Source organism: Danio rerio, chromosome 1, assembly GCF_052040795.2.
Source record: "Danio rerio strain M-AB ecotype USA chromosome 1, GRCz13ab, whole genome shotgun sequence".
Classification (NCBI taxonomy): domain Eukaryota; kingdom Metazoa; phylum Chordata; class Actinopteri; order Cypriniformes; family Danionidae; genus Danio; species Danio rerio.
In genome coordinates this window covers 4,956,871-4,977,564 of record NC_141021.1, presented here as the reverse complement: position 1 = coordinate 4,977,564, position 20,694 = coordinate 4,956,871, and the positions used below count along the sequence as shown (strand labels likewise).

The window sequence follows — 20,694 nt, the reverse complement described above, 5'->3', positions numbered from 1 at the left end:
AAGAAGATTGTTTATTTTATTGTTATAGCTATTGTTTTGCCATTTTATAACCGCTTCTAAAATGTTTCTAAAAACGCTTGACTATAAATGCAATGCTCATATTTATTTATAATGAATGCAGTGACCTTTATACACCTTTAAATGTGACTTTAGCTGCGATGCACTTTTAGGGGTCACATTGTGTAGTCTTTCCTCCTCTGTGTTTATCTGAGACTGTACACTATACATCATCCTGCAGGTGACAAATCAGTAACCCAAGGTTGAAGCTTGCCTGTCATTTAGCTTATCTGTCTCCCACTGAAAGATCGGGGATTAGAAGTCGAATCTCGCTCCATGCAACCTCAGAAGCATCGCTGATCTGTGCCTTGAGGGTGATGTGCTTGATTGAGCATTGCTGGAGGAGCTCTTTCTTTCACAACACACAACATGAAAGTTAGCACTGCCAGCCCTCGCATTAGCAGACCTTCCTTTTGTCCAAAGTAAATTAGCTGCGATTTTGATTGGCACGTACTCTGTGCTCATTATGCAAAATGGAACTCGACTATAGGATATAACAAGTTAAACGTGCCGTGTACCGCATACAGATGGCAGAAGCTTCTTTTACCGAATAACACTGCCCTCTATGGGCCTCTCTCTCTCTCTCTCGATCGCACTCTCTCTCTCTCTCCTCTCTATCTCACACACGCACACACACTGTGCCTTTTTTTTCTCCCTCTTCTCTCTCCGATTGTCTTACCATCGCCATCACCCTCCAATTATTCCGTCGCGTAAATTAAGACAGGGGAGAGGGCAGCGTATTGTGCAGGAAGCTCTTATTTTAAGTCCTCTCATAAATATTCCACCCTGCCCCAAATGTTACAATCGATCTGACGACAGTACAGCAACAGTGAGCCAATGGAAATCCAAGTTCCACTAGTTGAAACACTAGTTAAGATGGCAACGCATCTCCAAAGACGGATTTACGGGAACCTCTCGCCGAAACGAAATTAAAACAACAAAAATATGAACACAGACAACGCTGCATTGGAGGAAGAAGACATCAGCGAAGAAATCACATGCGCATCCGGCGAGATTCAACGCGATAGCAGCCGTACCACTCACAGGCGTCTCGGGGATGCGTACTTTGCGCGTCCGTTTTTGAGAAAAAAGGATAGACTGGCTAGCTTGTGGATACATTCCGTTTAAAATGGACATTGCAGCGGCTGGATTTTGCCGGGGAATGGCAGTGCGCATCAAGAGAAATTCCTAAACTTGCGTTTTTCCTCGTCTCAGCCTGCTGATCGTCACGTTTCCAGGGAGAGTTTGTGATACCCGGGCTGATCACGAACCACTTCACGGATTATCATACAGTCTGGTAAAAGAGGGACCGGTGTCTTCAAGGTTATGGATTGGCTGTGCTCATGATGTATTCGACTTTACCACATTTAAGCGGGTAAGGAACACGGATTGTCTTCCCAAGCAAAGCGAATCTCATTCGAAGCCCCGTATACATCCTGCTGCGGCTGGAGCTGTCCGTGGTGCTGAAACGCAGTTGGCACAGAACACAGCCTAACACATATATGTGTTTGCCTCGTGAAATATTCAGTTATGTCCGCGCTACACAACTTCGTATGTGCTTCACAGCCTTCGGGCGTTAGATTTTACATCCTCGATTATAAGGCATTGCGCGTTTCTTTGGAAAGACCGGCTTGGGTGCGCGATGAATGGGCTGTTTTTGTGTTGAATTAGTTCGTTTATTAAATCTGTGTAATTATCAGGGCTGATGTAGACTTTTATATCGTGCTATAGCGCGTTTGATTTGTGCTGGATCTGTGAATATGTGTTTGTGTGCGTCTTTGTGCGTCCAAGTGTGTGTTTATGTGGGAGAGTGGGGAGAGAAAGAGAGAGTGTATGTGTGTGTGTGTGTGTGTGTATGTGAGAGAGAGAGAGGTTGATTAGCATGGATACAAATGCTTCTACACAACAAAATGCTTTAATGTAATATTGTTTGCTCCCGATCAAGATGGAATCGGGGTATAATCGATGACGTCGCGTTTTGCTTTTAATCAACTCGCGTCTTTCTCGCCCGAGGGATGAGCTATGACTGTCACATTTACCGTCAAATGGAGAAATTCAACATAGGCACCTTTGTGAAACGTTGATGTGTCGTGCACTCCGTGGGTTTAACTTCGATACTCCTTTAAAGTTAAAACTGAAGACGTCGGATATGTGGGGTGAGTACGGGAAATGTCATTTGCATAGAGGTATGGCAAGGATCTCTGGTTCGAGGGAAAAATTACTGGCATGATATATATATTTTTTTTCAATCACAATGACATGTAGATTTGCTCATCTGTCTCGTTCAACGGCAGATGCTCAAGTTGGAAACCATGGAGATGTCGATTTGTTCAGTACACCAGCAACTGGCTTTACATGTTTTCCTCTTAGAGTTGAGTTGCCGCCGGAAAATACGTTGGAAATGCATTCCCAAATTGCGCATTGAGAGTATTTATGCCAGTGTTACTTTAAATTTCAAAGGAGAAAGAATGTGCGCTGTGTTTTTTTCTTCTCGTTTTTCCTCGTTATCCTCTCTCTGTCTTCTTAAATGTACCCGAATGTCGTGTTAAAAAGATATGTGGTTGTATTTGAAATATCACCAGCATTACATGATATACATGATGTATTATATTAAATAAATCCATGCATTTGATGTCATTAATAGAGTATAGAATGAGGCTGATCTTACATGATTAAACATGCAAACAAGTATATTATCTGTATTTAAGACCTTTTGCATTGGAAAGTTTTGATTAAATAACCGTGTGCATTGGTTATTCATGTCAGCACCTGTTTTTGCATTAAGTAGGAACAGTTTGATTTACATAGATGGGAAGTATTCTGTAAAAAAAAAAAATATATATATTAAAAAAAAAAAAAAATATATATATATATATATATATATATATATATATATATATATATATATATATATATATATATATATATATATATATATATAGCATTTCCTCAATGTAATGTACTTGGAAATGTGGAGATTGCGTGTTCATATAACAGACATTCATCGCATTTTTTCCTTTTCTAGATGACACCCGAAACTACAACTGCACTACCGTGAGCTGGGCCATTCCTGCACAAGAAAATGCATATCTGGATTCTGAAAATAATATTGCTGGTTGCCACATCTCTGAGTCTGGTTGAGCTGTATGACAATTATGGGGAGATCTGTAGGAATCTGTGCACTTGCGAGGAGAAGGAGGGCATTCTGACTGTCAGTTGTGAGAACAGGGGCATTGTGCGACTGTCGGAAATAAGCCCGGTGCATTTTTCTATGTACCATCTTTTGCTGACAGGCAATTTGCTGAAAAAATTGTCTGTCAACGACTTCATCAACTACACTGGAGTTACTATTTTGCATTTAGGTAATAATGACATTTCGGAGGTGGAGACCGGGTCTTTCAATGGCCTCCAGGGATTAAAGAGATTACATTTGAACAATAACAAAATAGACATTCTGAGGGACGACACTTTCGTCGGACTGGAAAGCCTAGAGTACCTGCAGATTGACTATAATTTTATTAGCACTATTGAACCTAATGCTCTGAACAGGCTTCATCAACTGACTGTGCTGATTCTCAATGACAACTTGTTGTCCGCTCTGCCCACAAACATTTTCCGGAATGTGCCCTTAACGCACCTGGATCTAAGAGGCAATCGCTTAAAAAGTTTCCCTTACATCGGCCTTTTGGAGCATATGGACAAAGTGGTGGAATTACAGCTGGAGGAAAATCCGTGGAACTGTTCTTGCGAGCTGATCGCGCTGAAGGCTTGGCTGGAGAGCATCGCCTACACTGCTCTAGTGGGGGAGGTGGTTTGTGAGACTCCATTCAGACTCCATGGCAGGGATCTGGACGAGATCTCAAAGCAGGAACTGTGTCCCAGAAGGGCCATTTCAGAGTATGAGATGCGTCCACCTCCCCCGCTCAGCACCAGCGGCTACTTCCAGACCACACCGGCAGCTGTTACGGCGTCAGCCACGTCTTCAGCCGTGCTGAGATCCTCATCGAGGCCCACCAAGGGTCCCCGCCAGTCTAGCAAAACCAAGTCCAAGCCCACATCTCGAATCCCAGCCAACCCCTACAACTACGGACCCATCATTGGTTTTCAGACCAAATCCCCCGTGCCTTTGGACTGCCCCACCACCTGTACATGCAATCTGCAAATCTCCGATCTGGGGCTAAATGTGAACTGCCAGGAAAGGAAGATCGAAAACATATCAGATCTAAAGCCCAAGCCATACAATCCTAAAAAGATGTACCTCACTGGAAACTACATCCCTGTGGTACGCAGATCTGATTTTGTGGAGGCCGAGGGATTGGATTTATTGCACCTGGGAAACAATCGGATAGCAGTCATACACGACAGAGCCTTTGGGGATTTAATTAACCTACGTAGGCTGTACTTGAATGGCAATTTGATTGACAGGCTCACCTCAGATATGTTCTTTGGGCTAAAGAGTCTGCAGTACTTGTATTTAGAATATAATAAGATTCGGGAGATTGTAGGCGGCACTTTTCGCTATGTGCCCAATCTCCAGCTACTGTTCCTCAATAACAATCTTTTAAAAACGTTACCCGGAGGGATTTTCTCCAGTCTGTCTCTGTCCCGCCTCAATCTCCGCAGCAACCACTTTCAAAACCTGCCTGTGAGTGGAGTTCTGGACCAGCTGAAAGCTCTGGTTCAGATTGACCTGTTCGAGAACCCTTGGGATTGCACCTGTGACGTGGTTGGCATGAAGATCTGGTTGGAGCAGCTGAATTCTGGAACGGTGGTCAATGATGTTAAATGCGTGACACCTAAGCGGCTTGCGGGACAGGATATGCGGGTCATCCCCTCTGAGCAATTATGTCCAGACTACTCTGATGTCATCGTGTCCACCGTAGTTCCTTCCGAGGAGCCTTCGGCAGACAGGATCACTACCACAGAGACGCCCCAAAGGTTTAACACCACTTCCAGCAATGTTCCTTTGTCTGTTCTCATTCTGAGCCTCCTTCTGGTTTTCATAATGTCCGTGTTTGTGGCAGCCGGCTTGTTTGTGGTGGTAATGAAGAGGCGCAAGAAGTCTCAGAGTGACCGTACCAGCACAAACAACTCAGACGTGAGCTCTTTCAACCTGCAGTACAATCTCTATAGCAATCGTTCCATCCCCAAAGTCAAGCCCGCAGCGGGGCTCGTCTATGAGTACATTCCCCATACATTAGGCCACATGTGCAAAAACCCAATCTACAGGTCCCGCGAAGGGAACGCTGTAGATGATTACTCGAATATGCACGAGCTCAAGGTCACCTACAGTAGCAATGTAGATGAGGACCAGGAGGTCTCCTTGAGGAACCAAAAGTACACAGTGAACGTCATCGAACCTCGTGAGCAACCTTCTCCTGTTCAGGACACGGAACACTTCTTCAGAGGGGTCTTGGAGCCGGATAAGTCTCCAGCGACTGCTGGTGGCAGATTTGAATATAAGTACTCTGGCCCCGTCCCATACACATACCAACCAAACTTCGACGTCAGGCGCCAGTTCTCACATCCCGAAGGATTACGAGAGACTATGCTTTATGGTACGATGCCAAGTACTGTCTTTGTGGAGCCCAATAGAAATGACTATTTGGAATTAAAGGCAAAACTTCAAATAGAGCCGGACTACCTCGAAGTTCTTGAGAAACAGACAACACAGAGCCAGTTTTAAACATTGGTCTATCTATCAATGCAGTAGGAGCATTCCCCCCCTTATGCTGACTCAAACTGGAGGGTGCCTTGGCACAATACACACCAACTCAAAAGAAAACAAAAAAAAAAAAAAGGAAATTGTCCAAAACCTTCAGTGGGGTGTGCCGAACTATGTTACTTTATTTTCAGAACCACATGGCATTACAGAAATAACTAAGAAATAAATAGAGCTCGCTGAACTTGGATGAAAGCACGAGTTGTGATATAAAACTGGCAATGCAAAATCTATTTTTTTAAGTCGATGATTGAATACGCATAAATCTAAGTGTACAGGTTAATCTCATCCAAATACATTTTCAGGAATATAATCATACGGATATGGCGGTTTTAAGGGGGTCAGGGGAGGGGGTTCATGTTCAAAAGAAAAAGAAACTACTTTCTGACAGAAACACTATACAGCAGCGCATCCAATCGAGCAGGACAGTTCCTCTGCTTTAGTCTGTAAGTAAGTACTGTATTTATTGGTATACTCTTTGCCATGTATTTTCAACATTTTTTCAATGCTCATCGATATTACGTGTGTCATGTCCCATGATTCTCTGTACGAGCATTTCGTTTGTAGTTTCCGATCACTTACTGTAGCTTGCATTGTACAAGTGGCTCCTTTTTTTTTCCAGCAGTGGCACACCCCAACGTCGAAGAGAGACTCTGCATCATTTACCGATTTCAAAGGAAAAGTGTCTTTGTATGCTGTCTGCACTTTTTTGGAAGATGGAAGGCCACGGGGTCTTCCCAGCTAACATTAGGAGAAAGATTATATATTAAAAATGAATATGTGCATTCATTCTTAATATGTATTTTTAATATGTTATATCGAAATTCATAAATAATAATTGAAGTAATAATTATGTTGTGTAATACTGATATTTTAATGTAACACCTATTTTTATACAAGCATTCGCAATTCTCTTTCCCTTATCGTTTTCATTGTTTTGATTGCTTTGCACTTATTGCACTATATTGACCAAAATATGTTTATGTCATCAATAAATATGATGTCCGGTTCTTATAGATCTTTGTCGGGAATTAAAACCAGCTTGACCACAGGTAACCAACGATTGCAAAGTTAATTCAATAGCTAAATCCATACTCAGGTAGTTTGTCTGTATTGGTTCAGCTCACAAACCCCTTATGGCCCATTTCCACTGAGTGGTACGGTACACTTATGTCACTTATATCAGGCTTGCGTTTCCACTGCCAAAAGGGCACCATTGGTACCCTTTTTGTGGGTGTGATGTAGGACAGATAGTTTCAGTCGACATCATTCTCACTTGAGGAAAGCTATACGGGTCGTTCACATATTATATGAGAAGCACTTCTTTCAAAACAGATGCTTTATACACATAAATGTGTGTAAATATTCATTACTAACCTTTCTATGAACATGGCTTGATTATAAAGGGCAGATCAAAGAGAAGTAACCTACTGTAACGTCTGCGATTATATAAAATAAATAAGTAAATGCAGCATATATGAACACATACAGCCCCTTACAGTCTTTGATATGTCACCAATTACAGAAAAACTACACACAGCATACAATTAGTCCTTATTTGGGTTCAAAAACAACACAACATTAAGCTCAGAGTCAGTGCAAACCTCTCTTTACTCCTCACTAGCACATGTAACCTCTGCTAGAAAGTTATCACGTCATTCCGAGTTCAAAATAGTCCAAAATGGTGATGATAATAGTTAAACATGTTCATGCTTTAGGCTGCTGATAGAATCATTTAGTTTTTTTTTTCCGGCTTCTCCTTTTTTTTCTTCGCCTTCAGGGCGTAGACTTGGCATGGACGGACGGGATGTGTCCCCACCAATATCCACCAATTACTGAAATATCCTCACCAATAATTGAATCGCCTTCAAAATAAAATAATGCTCTACCAACCTTTAGTAGCCTAGATGTGCTCAAAGGGTTAATTCCATAGACATGTGTAATTGATAATCGGGATGAAACTGTTAAAGTGCATCACATGCCTCTCAAAATGTCTACTTTCTGACCTCATTAAAGCCAGATTGCAGTAAAGTCATGTAAATAGACTTTTGCATCATAAGATGTGTTTCATTAATTGTTATTTGTATTATTAAGTGTTTAAAACCTACAGAATTTGTGCTGTTCAATACATGCCCTCTAGGGATTTACGTCCCCGCCAATGTCAAGACCAAATCTACGCCCGTGGGCTTCACTCTTGCATTTGTCCATTTCTAAAAGGATCGGATGTCAGAAGCACTTCAATAATCACGCGAACAATATTATCATCAGCTCAAGAAGTTTGTTATTTCAAATATAGACGCGGAGGCGAGCTTTAGACAGCCTTGTAAACAATGAGGGTAGACTCTGTTTTCTTCTTGGCTTTGTGGCTGTTCTTCAAGATGACGACAAGATTTGTTCGAGCTCGAGTCGAGCATGGCTTGTTATTATTTTTATGTATTATTCAGGTGTAATGTCTCGGCTGTGTATTTAAAAATGCCGTTTCGTTTGTTTTCATTCTCCTGGCTTGTGCACGAGCTACTGACGTATCTCTGTAAACCAATAGGGTTCAACTGTGCATCGGGCTCCACCTTTTGGTACCCTTTTGTTATGCTAATTACCCTTTTGAAAGGTTGGTATGGTACAGTTAGCTCTTTGGTACCTTTTGACAGTGGAAACGGCCATGAAAGCAAACCGAACTATACCGTACCGTACCACTCAGTGGAAATGCAGTACCACTCAGTGGAAACAGGCCATTATTCTTCAACACAATAAGCTACTAAATAGGGTCAACTATTCTAACGGTGTAAGATGGAACAAGTAATCAATTGTAGCTATTCTGCCATATGCTAATAATGGAGATGATCTATTACCACAAACAGGTGATATTACACAAATATAAACAGTATATGCAAGTGGATATCTTGAAAACAAGGGTTTGCATCGAACAATCACACACTCCTTTTTTTTCCCCAAGTCGTTTGGAAGCCCTCGGATCAATGGATTATACCTTGATCTTTAAAGGTGCTTCATAAGAAGTTCGCCGTTTGCCCTCTATACCATGACGGACTAAAATATTGGTTCAGCCAGTGGATTTTAAATTGCTGTGTCGAGTGTTGAGAGGAAGCTGGGAGGGAAGCTGACCTGGCCCTCTGCTCAATGATAAAGAGGTCTGCTTTGTACCCAGTGCCTCACTAGGCTCAAGGGTCCTATTCCACTTTGAGCACGATGTGGATCTTTTTATAGCTGTGAAGCAAAATGAAGGCTGCATCCGAGGATGAGGGGCTTGAATAATTTGGGTAACCTGACAACTTGTCTTTATAAGCTGAAGAGGGTGAATTGTGGCGCTGTAAAGCCACAAAGGCGCTATTATGAGAGGACCGACCTTGACGTACTCTTACACACTGAGTGTGCTGCTGAGGGATGTTAATGTAATTAATAACGCGCAAGGGCTGATTGTCATGTGACTGTTTTTTTTTTTTTTCTTCAATGCTTAACCATGTATTTTCAACAAAGTGTTGCTTGTTTTTCTGTTATTTTCAATCAAGGAAATGTAGATAAGCAGACATGAATAAAACGTTATGCATCAACGTCTTCAGAAAGCATAATTGGAGTCTTCCGGATCAGTCTCCTGGGTTCTCCAGCAGGACTACTTCATTTGCATCCGAAGGATACCTGCATCAGAAGGTCAGACTCCAGGAGTGTCGTACTTTTAAGGTTGTTGGAAATTCACAGTTGTTTTGATGCCATGCTTAGGATGCATTCCAATATGGTACCGTTCGCCTAAATGATCTCCATTTAAATGCATGCCTGTTCCTCGAACCATTAGCTGATATTGTTTTTGGCCACCGAGCTAATGTGCGCTCTGAACCGAAGGATATTTTTGAACAGCGAGGGCTGCATTACTGATTGGGTGGCATGAAAGTAAGACAAAAACATCAGTTGCGTACCTCCACATGCGCAAATTGCAAATGATGCCTCTTAATCGGGATGATGGGCTTTGGGAGGGGCCGTCAGGGGAGCCTACCATGTTTAATTTCCCCACTGATTATTTCACTTATCTCGTTTTCGGGGGGGGGTCACTGCTGCGGAGAGGACCTGGGAGGGAGATGGCATGCGATTGACGACATTTGCAATTGAGTTCAAGGAGGTTTGGCTAATTGAGAAGGCAGCGATGATATCTGACAGGCACCAATGAGTCTGTTGATTAGTTTAATCATGGTATTTAATGGAACTCCTTGAGCCGTGGGGAAACGTTAAAGTGCGATAATTTTGCAGGTTGGGAGTCATTTTAAGCCTCTGTAACAATGTGAGTTTGCCGTCTGGCCTGGAGATGTTCAAAGTCGTGTTTGCTTATTCATTGCTAATTTGTTTGCACACCTATTCGTATGGGTTTTCTGAATGATTGAGTGCGGTTCTTTTGCATCTTGTGTGGGTGTTTCGACTGGAGCAAATCTGCAGCTCTGCATTGTTTCTATTGCTTTTTGCCTGCATTTGATGTGCTTGGAACGTTTTCTGTCTTCTCTGTTTATTTGGGCATGTGTGAACACAGCAATTGTGGTTTCGACCCACTTGAGAATGAAATCTGGAGTAGTTACCCTGTGGTGAAAAAGTGATACAATCTGGTAGACTAATGGACTCTTTTTACAAGACAGTGATGATGTTTTTTAAAGGCCATCAGCATCTTCAAGCTTTAAAAATTTAGAATATTTAGATATTTAACAACAAGTACACTTATAAAGCTATATCAAATAAATAATATAATATTTGCACGCCGTTTTGTATGCAGTGTGTGCGTGTGTATATATACAGTTAAACAGTTGATGTTTGACAGAGGAAGGAAATTTTCACTGTATGTCTGATAATATTTTTTCTTCTGGAGAAAGTGCTATTTGTTTTATTTCGGCTAGAATTAAAGCAGTTTTGAATTTTTTAAAAACAATTTTTGGGACAATATTATTAGCCCCTTTAAGCATTTTTTTTCCCGATAGTCTACAGAATAAACCATCGTTATAGAATAACTTGCCTAATTACCCTAACCCGCCTAGTTCACCTTATTAACCTAGTTAAGCCTTTAAATGTCACTTTAAGCTGGATAGAAGTGTCTTGAGAAATATTATTTACTGTCATCATGGCAAAAATAAAATAAATCAGTTATTAGAAAAAGGGTTTTAAAACTATTATGATTAGAAATGTGCTGAAACAATCTTCTCTCTATTAAACAGAAATTGGGGAAAAAATAAACAGGGGCGCTAATAAGTCAGGGGGGGGCTAATAATTCTGACTTCAACTGTATATATATATATATATATATATATATATATATATATATATATATATATATATATATATATATATATATATATATACAAAATATATAAAATATATGAACTGCAAAAACAAAAAAAAACTCTGGGTTCTACACAATTCCTTCATGTTGTCCACACAATCATTAAGTTAACTAAATTGTGGTTATATATTAAGTGGATTAAACATAAAACAATTAAGTTGTCCCCCCAAAACAACTTAAGAATTGTGTTTTATATATATGAGGGATGCATTTGATAGATGCTCAAAATAAGCTTCCGTGAATTCAAAAAGGCCCAGATATTGACAAATAATGTTATAAAAGCTGTTCTAATGCAAAAATATGACTGAATTGCCTTTTGTTACAGTTATGAAATAGTTTAATAACAAGCAGGAAATGTTCAAGAGCCAATTACATTACCAAATCAAATCTATCTATCTATCTATCTATCTATCTATCTATCTATCTATCTATCTATCTATCTATCTATCTATCTATCTATCTATCTATCTATCTATCTATCTATCTATCTATCTATCTATCTATCTATCCCTGTACGTTTTGCTTATCATAGGAAAGTTATGTTGATTTAGCAAATTTTTACTCATGCAGTGCATATAATCAGACTTTAAAAAAATCTGTAATTCTAACATTTATGTAAATTATGTAAACTACCTATATCATCAATGATAATCAAAAAGAAAATGTAATATGAAGCTGGAGAAATATGAGAGATCTTCTTACCTGGCAGCCATCTTGAAACAACTCTCCCATGTGCTCCTTCATTCCAAATTAAACTTTATTTAAACTGTTTATTTGTTTTAACCCACGTGTTAAGCTGCGGTCATTCTCCTCACCGAAACATGTCCGTGTATGTTTGAATGTGTCATGTTGTAATTTAAACATATCAGAATTAAAAATTCAGAATAAAAAAACTAAATGAAATGACAACATTTTTACTCAATTTATAATTGAGTAATAATATATAACTGAGTGATATTTGAATCAATATCTTAGTAAATATGGGTAATATATTTCGGTGCATTTGAACAAAACAGATTTATTAAACTGATATATTTAATAAAATAATATTTTAGTCACAGAGCGCCTTTAGAAATGGAAAATAATACATTTAAATTCATGCAAAATATTGTAAAACAAAATTATAAACTTCAACATTTCAACGAAATTGTGTATATATTTTCGTTTCTCTTGATATTTGCTTAATTTTATTTTATTAATATTAAAATATGAAAATTATTTATAAAAATAATTTGTATTTAATATTTTTACCTAACATAACTTTGGGGTACTCATTTTTAAACCATTAATTGTAAGTTATTCTGTTAGTTTAGCTCCAGATTTGGCTTCGGTACTGACTAAACTAATGTATATGCACAAATATAATATTGTAAAGCATCCTATAGAAAATGTTAATTTACACGAGAGATTTATGAGGGGTGTACCCATATATGCTGAGCACTGTATGTATGTATATATATATATATATATATATATATATATATATATATATATATATATATATATATATATATATATATATATATATTCTGAATATGCACCCCTATACACATTTCTAGAGAGTGTCAAATATGTCCCAGGAGCTACATTTTTTTGCTGTTTTTGTTTTTGTGAATTCATTAGAGGCCGCTGTGTATACTTTTAGAAATTTCAAATTTCTCTCGCAAGTGCCATTCGCACCTGCTGTTCTCCAGTCCACCAGAGGTCGCTGACTGACTGACTGACCGATTGACTGACCCACCCTCCTCCTTCCCTAAACCCAACCCATAATGCTTTAAAAAGCACTGATTGACCAGCGACCACCCACTTCCCTAAACCCAACCAATAGTGTTTACAAAAGCAATCCTCTCTGCGTCTCAAATCCACTGACATACATAGTGAGCCACTGGACAAACTAGCGGAAAAGCCTTCCATACAGAGATAATCGATCAGCTGCTAAGCACAAAAAGGAAACGAAATGCAAAGAATTCGTAAAGACCTCTGGCTACATAATTCGCGATCTCCAGAAATGTATATAGGGCTACATTTTCAGAATGAGCCTGTGTTGACTGTATCTCTGGTTTATAAAAAGAAAACAAGCTGCGAAAGCACTCTTTAATTACAGTATATGCTGCGTTAATGTCCATCATGCATCTGATGTTATGAGAGACATGCATTGCGATGGAAAATATATTGCTTTAATGCTCGAGCTATGCCAAGAGCTAATGGAGATAATTATACATTGAATGGTTTAGGGGTTTGTTGCTGCTCGTGTTTATCCTTAAAAACCAAGTGTTCAGTAGTATCCATGCGATTTGGACAGTGTACAGGGTCTAATTTGGGCCTCGATGGGCCCCTAGAAGCAAATAAAGTGGTTTATGAAGCTAAAGTATTCAGATTGCACGCATCACCCATTCAGACGCGCAAAGCACGCTGCTTGTAGCCAAGTTTTCGGATGCTGTGAGAAACACAGTTATCCATGCTTATGGGCTGGTAACTGGCAGCGGTCGCCATAGCAACTAGACACCTGTTGGTTAGTGGCTAATCCAAGGGAAATTACCATAAACATGGCAAACTGTGCCTCATACGACTGCATTCATGTAGTTCAAATGACACCCGACGTGGCTTCATCTTCCCGGATTGTTGTGGAAAATTGTTTTAATTAGTGTATTTTTGGCGAATTAGCAGTTTTGTGCTGGTAGAGGAACGAGCCCGACAAAGAGACACAGAAAAGGCCCCTGTGAAGGAGCTGCGGGCTGTTTTAAGTGCGAAAACACGACTAATTTGTTTTTGTCTCGACTCCCTTTAGATTTCATTGGGCTAAGCTAACAAGTGAAGCAAAGAGAATTAGAAAGGAAAGCCTGATGTTGACGTCAGCGCTCTGATGCTGTTCTCATTTCACCCAGGCTAAATATAATTTAATGTAGGACAGTGTGAGTTTGAAGATTTCTGTTTTACCTAAAACTTATGGCTGGATTTTCGCCGTCGGCATGCTGTTTGCTTTCCTTAAGATCCTCGCGTGTGTCTTTCAGTCAAAGAGAGAAAAAAAGATCCATTAAAATATATATATATATATTTTTGTTGCTTGTTTAAACTACTTATTTGAAATGATCTAAAACAACACCATTGTTGAGATTTTGTTGGGTTAACTTAATTGTTTTATGTTTAATCTGCCTAAATTTGTTATAAAGTAATTAGTTAACTTAATTTCTACATGTTGTACCAACACAAATCTATTGTGTGAAACACAGCACTTCACGGCGTAGATAAATAAATGGATGGATGGATGGATGGATGGATAGATAGATGATAGATAGATAGATAGATAGATAGATAGATAGATAGATAGATAGATAGATAGATAGATAGATAGATAGATAGATAGATAGATAGATAGATAGATAGATAGATAGATAGATAGATAGATAGATTGCTTCCTGAAATAAATGCTAATTCATGTGCAAATGTATAATGCTGTTAAAAGATGGCACAAACCGTAGACTAATCTCGAGTGTTTTATCAAGAGTGTATTTATCCTTTAGTTAATATGACTCTTGAGCAGCTGGTGTGAAGAGTTCAGTGTATTTACTGTTCTGTTCTTTGTAATGAAAACAAAGTATTTATGTATTTATGGACGCTGTTATCTCATTTCTATTTGTAAAGCAAAAACATTTACAAGTAAAACATAACATATATTTTATATTATATTATGTCATGTATAAAACTTATAATAATTATTATTAATAATACTAATCATGTTGTTGATGATGATGATGATGATGATAGTATTAATTTCTTCTTCTTCTTCTTCTTCTTCTTATTATTATTATTATTATTATTATTATTATTGCTGTTTTTTGTGTTGTTGTTAATACTACTACTACTACTACTACTACCATTAATAATAATAATAATAATACTAATAATAATCATCATTATCATCGTGACTTTAATACTTATTTTAAGCAATGATTTACAGAAGACATCGCAGCAACCATCAGCATTCTTTAAAATATCTTCTTTTGTGTTCAACAGATGAAAGAAACTCAAACAGTTTTTGAACAAGTAAAGATTGAGCAAATGATGACCAAATTAAATTTTTGCGTGAACTATCCCTTTAAGGATATTTTTGACATTTTATTACCACAAAATTAGTTTGAACCGTTAGGCAGAAATGTGCATATATAGTACAACATTTACAATTATTAATACAGTTGAAGTCAGAATTATTAGTCCCCTCTGAGTTATTAGCCCCCCTGTTTATTTTTCCCCAACAGAAGATTTCCTCTAAACATAATAGTTTTAATCACTCATTTCTAATAACTGATTTATTTTAACTTTGCCATGATGGCAGTAAATAATATTTTATAGATATTGTTCAAGACACTTCTATACAGCTTAAAGAGACATTTAAAGGCTTAACTAGGTTAATTAGGTTAACTAGGCAGGTTAGGGTAATTAGGCAAGTTATTGTACAACGATGGTTTGTTCTGTAGACTGTCGGAAAAAATATAGCTTAAAGGGGCTAAAAATTTGGGAAATAATTAAAAACTGCTTTTATTCTAGCCGAAATAAAACAAATAAGACTTTCTCCAGAAGAAATAATATTATCAGACATACTGTGAAAATTTCCTTGCTCTGTTAAACATCATTTGGGAAATATTTATATATAAAAAAAAATAGTCAACTGACTTCAACTGTATGTATGTATAATTAGTACAATATTAGTTCATGCCAATAAAGCAGAAACTTGCATATATTATGTAAAATATCATATACTTTTTACATATTCAATGTGATGCATGCATCAAAACAACACATATTTCTACGAAAACCACAAGGTCCCAGCATTCTTCCTAATATCTTCTGTGTTTAACAAAAAAAAAAAGAAACTCAAAAAGGGTTTGAACAAGTAAAGGTTGAGGTTTCATTTTTGTGTAAACTATCCCTTTAAGGATATTTCTGGACATTTTATTACCCCAAATTCTTGTATTTATTACTGCCTTTTTAATATGTTTGTTTACAAAACACCTAGCGAAAGGCAGCCACATTCACCAAACATATTTAGAAATTGAAAGATAATGCAATTACATTAAAATGTTGCAAAAGATAAATTGCAACTAGCCAAATTTCAGCTAAATTATATATATATGTATATATATATATATATATATATATATATATATATATATATATATATATATATATATATATATATATATATATATATATATGGCTTCTCTTAATTTCTCCTCTGTTTAAATTTGTATCTAATATTTTTCTGACATATACATTTAGGTGTACTAGTTTTTGGTCCGTTATCGTAAGTTATTTAGTTAGATAAGCTGCTGAATTGGCTTCAGTAAATTACAAAATTAACTTGAGCCATTAAAGCAGACACTTTCAAATATAATACAACATGTACTAATTTTTAATCATTCAATGTGATGCATGCACTGAAACAACACATCTCATCTTTGACCCGTAAATGCTTGGAGGTTTCTACTATCAAATTAATGGAATTAATAGGCTCTATAAATGCTATTTCTAAGAAATGCACTGAATCATAGGCCTAATCACTGATGTCACGCTGTACAAAATGTCCTTGTACACTGCAAACTAATATAAGCAGACACAAATGCGATCACACTGCGCGATAACCTTTTGTTCCTGTGTGCGCTGGGATCCTGAAGCAGTTTTTTTTTTAATATTTATATTTCTGGAGTTCAGCAGACTACTATTGTACTTTTCTTATCAGCAACGGTGCCTGTGACACCCTGATGGGCTGTGTGTTGGTTCAGACTTCATGCTGTATTTATTACTGCCTTTTTTTTTATATGTTTGTTTACAAAACTGCACCTAGCGATAGGCAGCCACAGTAACCCTGTCGTTTGATAAATGGCGAGCGTCGCATTACTGACTCCCTGCATCCCGGCCCTTGTGATGTCTGGCCGAAAAAGAATAAAAATAAAAATACAACAGGTTGATGTATCGCCGCTTGAGTGCTTCAAGCCGTTTAACAACAGGCTTTACATCATAGTCACAGAGCAAGCAAAGTCACATTGGGTGAAGTTGGCCGGGGAATGTGTGATGCCATGCGCTGTGTGTACAGTTGAAGTCAGAATTATTAGCTCTCCTGTGATTTATTTCAAATATTTGATATTTATTCATTGGGATGAACCCCTTTAGATGTACCATCTTGTTTTCGAGGGGGTCCCACAATTAATCGCAATCACATAATAACAACAGAAGAAGACAAAACATAACGTACACAACATCCAAAAAACATGACATATTATAAAAAATAAGTAAATAAATAAAATAAAGTAAAAGAAAAATAATAAAATAGAAAAGAAAAGAAGGGAGGGGGGGTGGAGTATTATACATACATACATATATACAATTGAAATCAGAATTATTAGCCCCCCTGAATCATTAGCGCCCGTTTATTTTTTTCCCCAATTTCTGTTTAATGGAAGGAAGATTGTTTCAGCACATTTCTAAACATAATAGTTTTAATAACTCATCTCTAATAACAGATTTATTTTATCTTTGTCATGATGAAAGTAAATAATATTTTACTTGATATTTTTAAGACACTTCTATACAGCTTAAAGTGACATTTAGAGGCTTAACTAGGGTAGATAGGTGAACTAGGCAGGTTAGGGTAATTAGGCAAGTTATTGAGTAATGATTGTAGACTATCGAGAAAGAAAAAATAGCTTAAAGAGGCTAATAATTTTGTCCCAAAAATGTTTTTTAAAAATTTCAAAAGTACTTTTATTCTCACCGAAATAAAACAAATGAGACTTTTTCTCCAGATGAAAAAAATATTATCAGACATACTGTGAAAATGTCCTTGCCCTGTTAAACATCATTTGGGAAATATTTAAAAAAAGACAAAAAAAATCAAAAGGGGGCTAATAATTCTGACTTCAACTCTATATATATATATATATATATATATATATATATATATATATATATATATATATATATATAAACTATATACAGATCAGTAAATCAAGCAACATATAAATTATAATATCCTCAGGAAAAGCAAGTACAATACAAAGTAAAATAAGATAGCAAAGTCTGCTTAAAGACCTTAAATGATGTAATGGATTGAGTGTTCGCATCAGTAAATTAATCCAATCTGTTGGAGCCTTAAACATAAAAGCTCTTTTACCCATAGATTGTTTACAACGAGGAACAAAAATATAAGTCTGAACAGAATGGCTAACTTGATAATTTAAAGAAAAAAAAATATAAAATATTGATGTAAATAGTAAGGATCCTCAAAATGAACATCCTTGAAAATATTTTCCAAATGATGTTTAACAGAGCAAGGAAATTTTCACAGTATTTCCTATATTTTTTCTTCTGGAGAAAGTCTTGTTTGTTTTATTTAGGCTGGAAAAAAAGCAGTTTTTAATTATTTTAAAATGCTTTCAAGGTCAATATTATTAGCCCCCTTAAGCTATATATGTTTTTGATTTTCTACAGAACCATTAATATGCAATGATTTGCCTAATTACCCTAACTTACCTAGCTTATTAACTTAGTTAAGCCTTTAAATATCACTTTAAGTTGAACACTAGTATCTTGAAACTTATTTAGCAAAATATTATACACTATTAATATTATGCACTGCCATCCAGGGCGATATATCGTTTCATCATCGATATTGCAATGTGTGCGTTCACAATAGTCACATGGCAGCATCTGCAATGTGGAGTTGGGATCAGCAATGAAGACTGCACAGTGTTATTTTTGATCACATTTAATTATTTAGTAATAGAGCCAGGACAAAATATCGATGCTGGTTTATTGTGATAAATCCAACCACGATATATTATTGATGTAGCCATGTATCGATATTTATTTAAAGGTACAAAAGCTAATTCATCAGCCTTGCACTGCTACCGATACCACTTAGGCGACAGTACATGAGATGATGCTTCTAGTAGTGTTAGATTGAACGCATACAGTTGAAGTCAGAATTATTAGGCACCCTGTTTATTTCTGTTTAACAAAAAGCAGATTTTTTTTTCCTAAGAAGATATTTTTCTTTAATTAATTATATGTTTCACTCAAGACCACCACTTTCACCTGAGCATCTTTTTTAGTACTTTTTAAACTTCTGACTGGTCGCACGAGACTTGTGTGTTTCTTCCCAGGGAACACGCGTGCTGCTAAAATGTTAACCTTCTATGCACTTTAAGTCACTTTGAAACAAGCTCTCAGCGCATAACCGTGAATGTAAAAAGACAGAGTGTGAGGATCCGAATGCACTGTCCCATTTCATTTGTACTTGATCAGTGATTGTGGGCAGCTGGAGTGCAAACAACTGGGTCATTCCTCCCATGCAGAACATTTCTCATCTGGTTAGTACACTCTAGATGTCATACAATGAAAACAGAAATGTTACAGAAAAAAGTAACAACATGTAGAAACACGTTGATTTCATGTGACTACTTTTACTTGAGTGCATTTGTGAAGATATAAATATACTTTCAGTCCTTACAAGGTAAAAAAAAAATGATTTTCTTACTTAGATTTGTTGAGTTGTTTCTAGTCCAAATATCTACAAATTCCTAAATCAAAAAGCAACCTCTAGACATGCAAAACATATTAGTCTCTGTTTTAACAATCTAGGCGCAAAGTCTAAAGAGCATAGCACAAAAGCATTAAAGGTACTGTATGTCTGAATCCACTTTTGCTAGAAAAAAACATGGTCTAACACGGTTGTGCTTATTCTTTTAATGAGTTCTGGCTGTGTTTTGAGCATCACATGCATTAAACCAATTAGAGTCTCATCTCCTTTTCCCTTTAAAGGGTCACGAAACACCAAAACACTTTTTTTGAGCTGTTGACAGTCGTATATGTGTCCCACTCTGCTAAAACCACTATTAGGACACATATATTACACAAAAACGTGATAATTGGTTGTTTTTGCAATATTTCGAGCAAATCCGTTCTTCCCTTTTGAAACTAATTTTTGAAGCTGCGTCACGCCGATTAGATCCTTGTGTGTATTCCAGCTTGTAGACTGGATGTCTGTACCTGCGAGTGCATCGTGATGTCTCTGAGCGTGCAGCTTTCATTCATAAGAAAGACTTGGTTTAAACCAATCAGCACGCAGTACAGTGTTCAGACGGCAGAGAGACGCCATGTTGTGCTGCCAAAACAAGTGGAAGAATAAGAAGTGTTTGGAGACGTCGGTCATCAGTGTTGCATTTATAAATGTGCTGCATCGAAGATTTTGTTTTTATTTCCCCGCTATGAGAGTGCAGCTGGACCACGTGTGGATTACAGTGCACATGACAAAAATACGTTTGCATGTCAGTACGATCACCTTATTTATTTATTTATTTATTTATTTATTTATTTATTTATTTATTTATTTATTCATTCATTCATTCATTCATTTTTTTTACATTTTTTATTTTATTTGTCATTTTATTTGTTATTTTATGTCAATTTAAACATTTTGATATTGAAATAATGCATTCATCTTATTTTTTATTTATTTATTCATTCTTTTTTTCTCAATTAAGTTTTAACATGTCTTTCAAACATTTTGATATTGAAATAATGTGTTCGCCAT

The 20,694-nt window shown here is 37.0% G+C and overlaps 1 protein-coding gene and 2 long non-coding RNA genes across 6 annotated transcripts in view; 1 reads left to right on the top strand and 2 right to left on the bottom strand.

Annotated features, from left to right (window-relative positions):
* LOC137495392 (uncharacterized) overlaps positions 1–20,694 on the bottom strand; it is a 143,023-nt gene that overhangs the window by 74,984 nt on the left and 47,345 nt on the right. The gene's annotated exons all lie outside the window — the stretch shown is intronic.
* On the top strand, positions 713–6,839 carry slitrk5 (SLIT and NTRK like family member 5). 2 transcript variants are annotated; one of them, XM_087236628.1, is made up of 2 exons: positions 713–1,432; positions 3,083–6,839. In XM_087236628.1, the coding sequence occupies exon 2, from the start codon at positions 3,140–3,142 to the stop codon at positions 5,741–5,743; it is 2,604 nt and encodes an 867-aa protein (XP_087092754.1). In that variant the 5' UTR covers positions 713–1,432; positions 3,083–3,139; the 3' UTR covers positions 5,744–6,839. The 2 variants fall into 2 exon arrangements, with proteins under 2 accessions (XP_087092754.1, XP_087092755.1); XM_087236629.1 differs by having other exon boundaries at positions 825–2,213.
* Positions 17,227–20,442, bottom strand: LOC147846652 (uncharacterized). Its single transcript, XR_015476126.1, has 2 exons — positions 19,099–20,442; positions 17,227–17,511 (listed from the first exon to the last, which is right to left on the bottom strand). It is a non-coding gene; the product is annotated as an uncharacterized LOC147846652 (long non-coding RNA).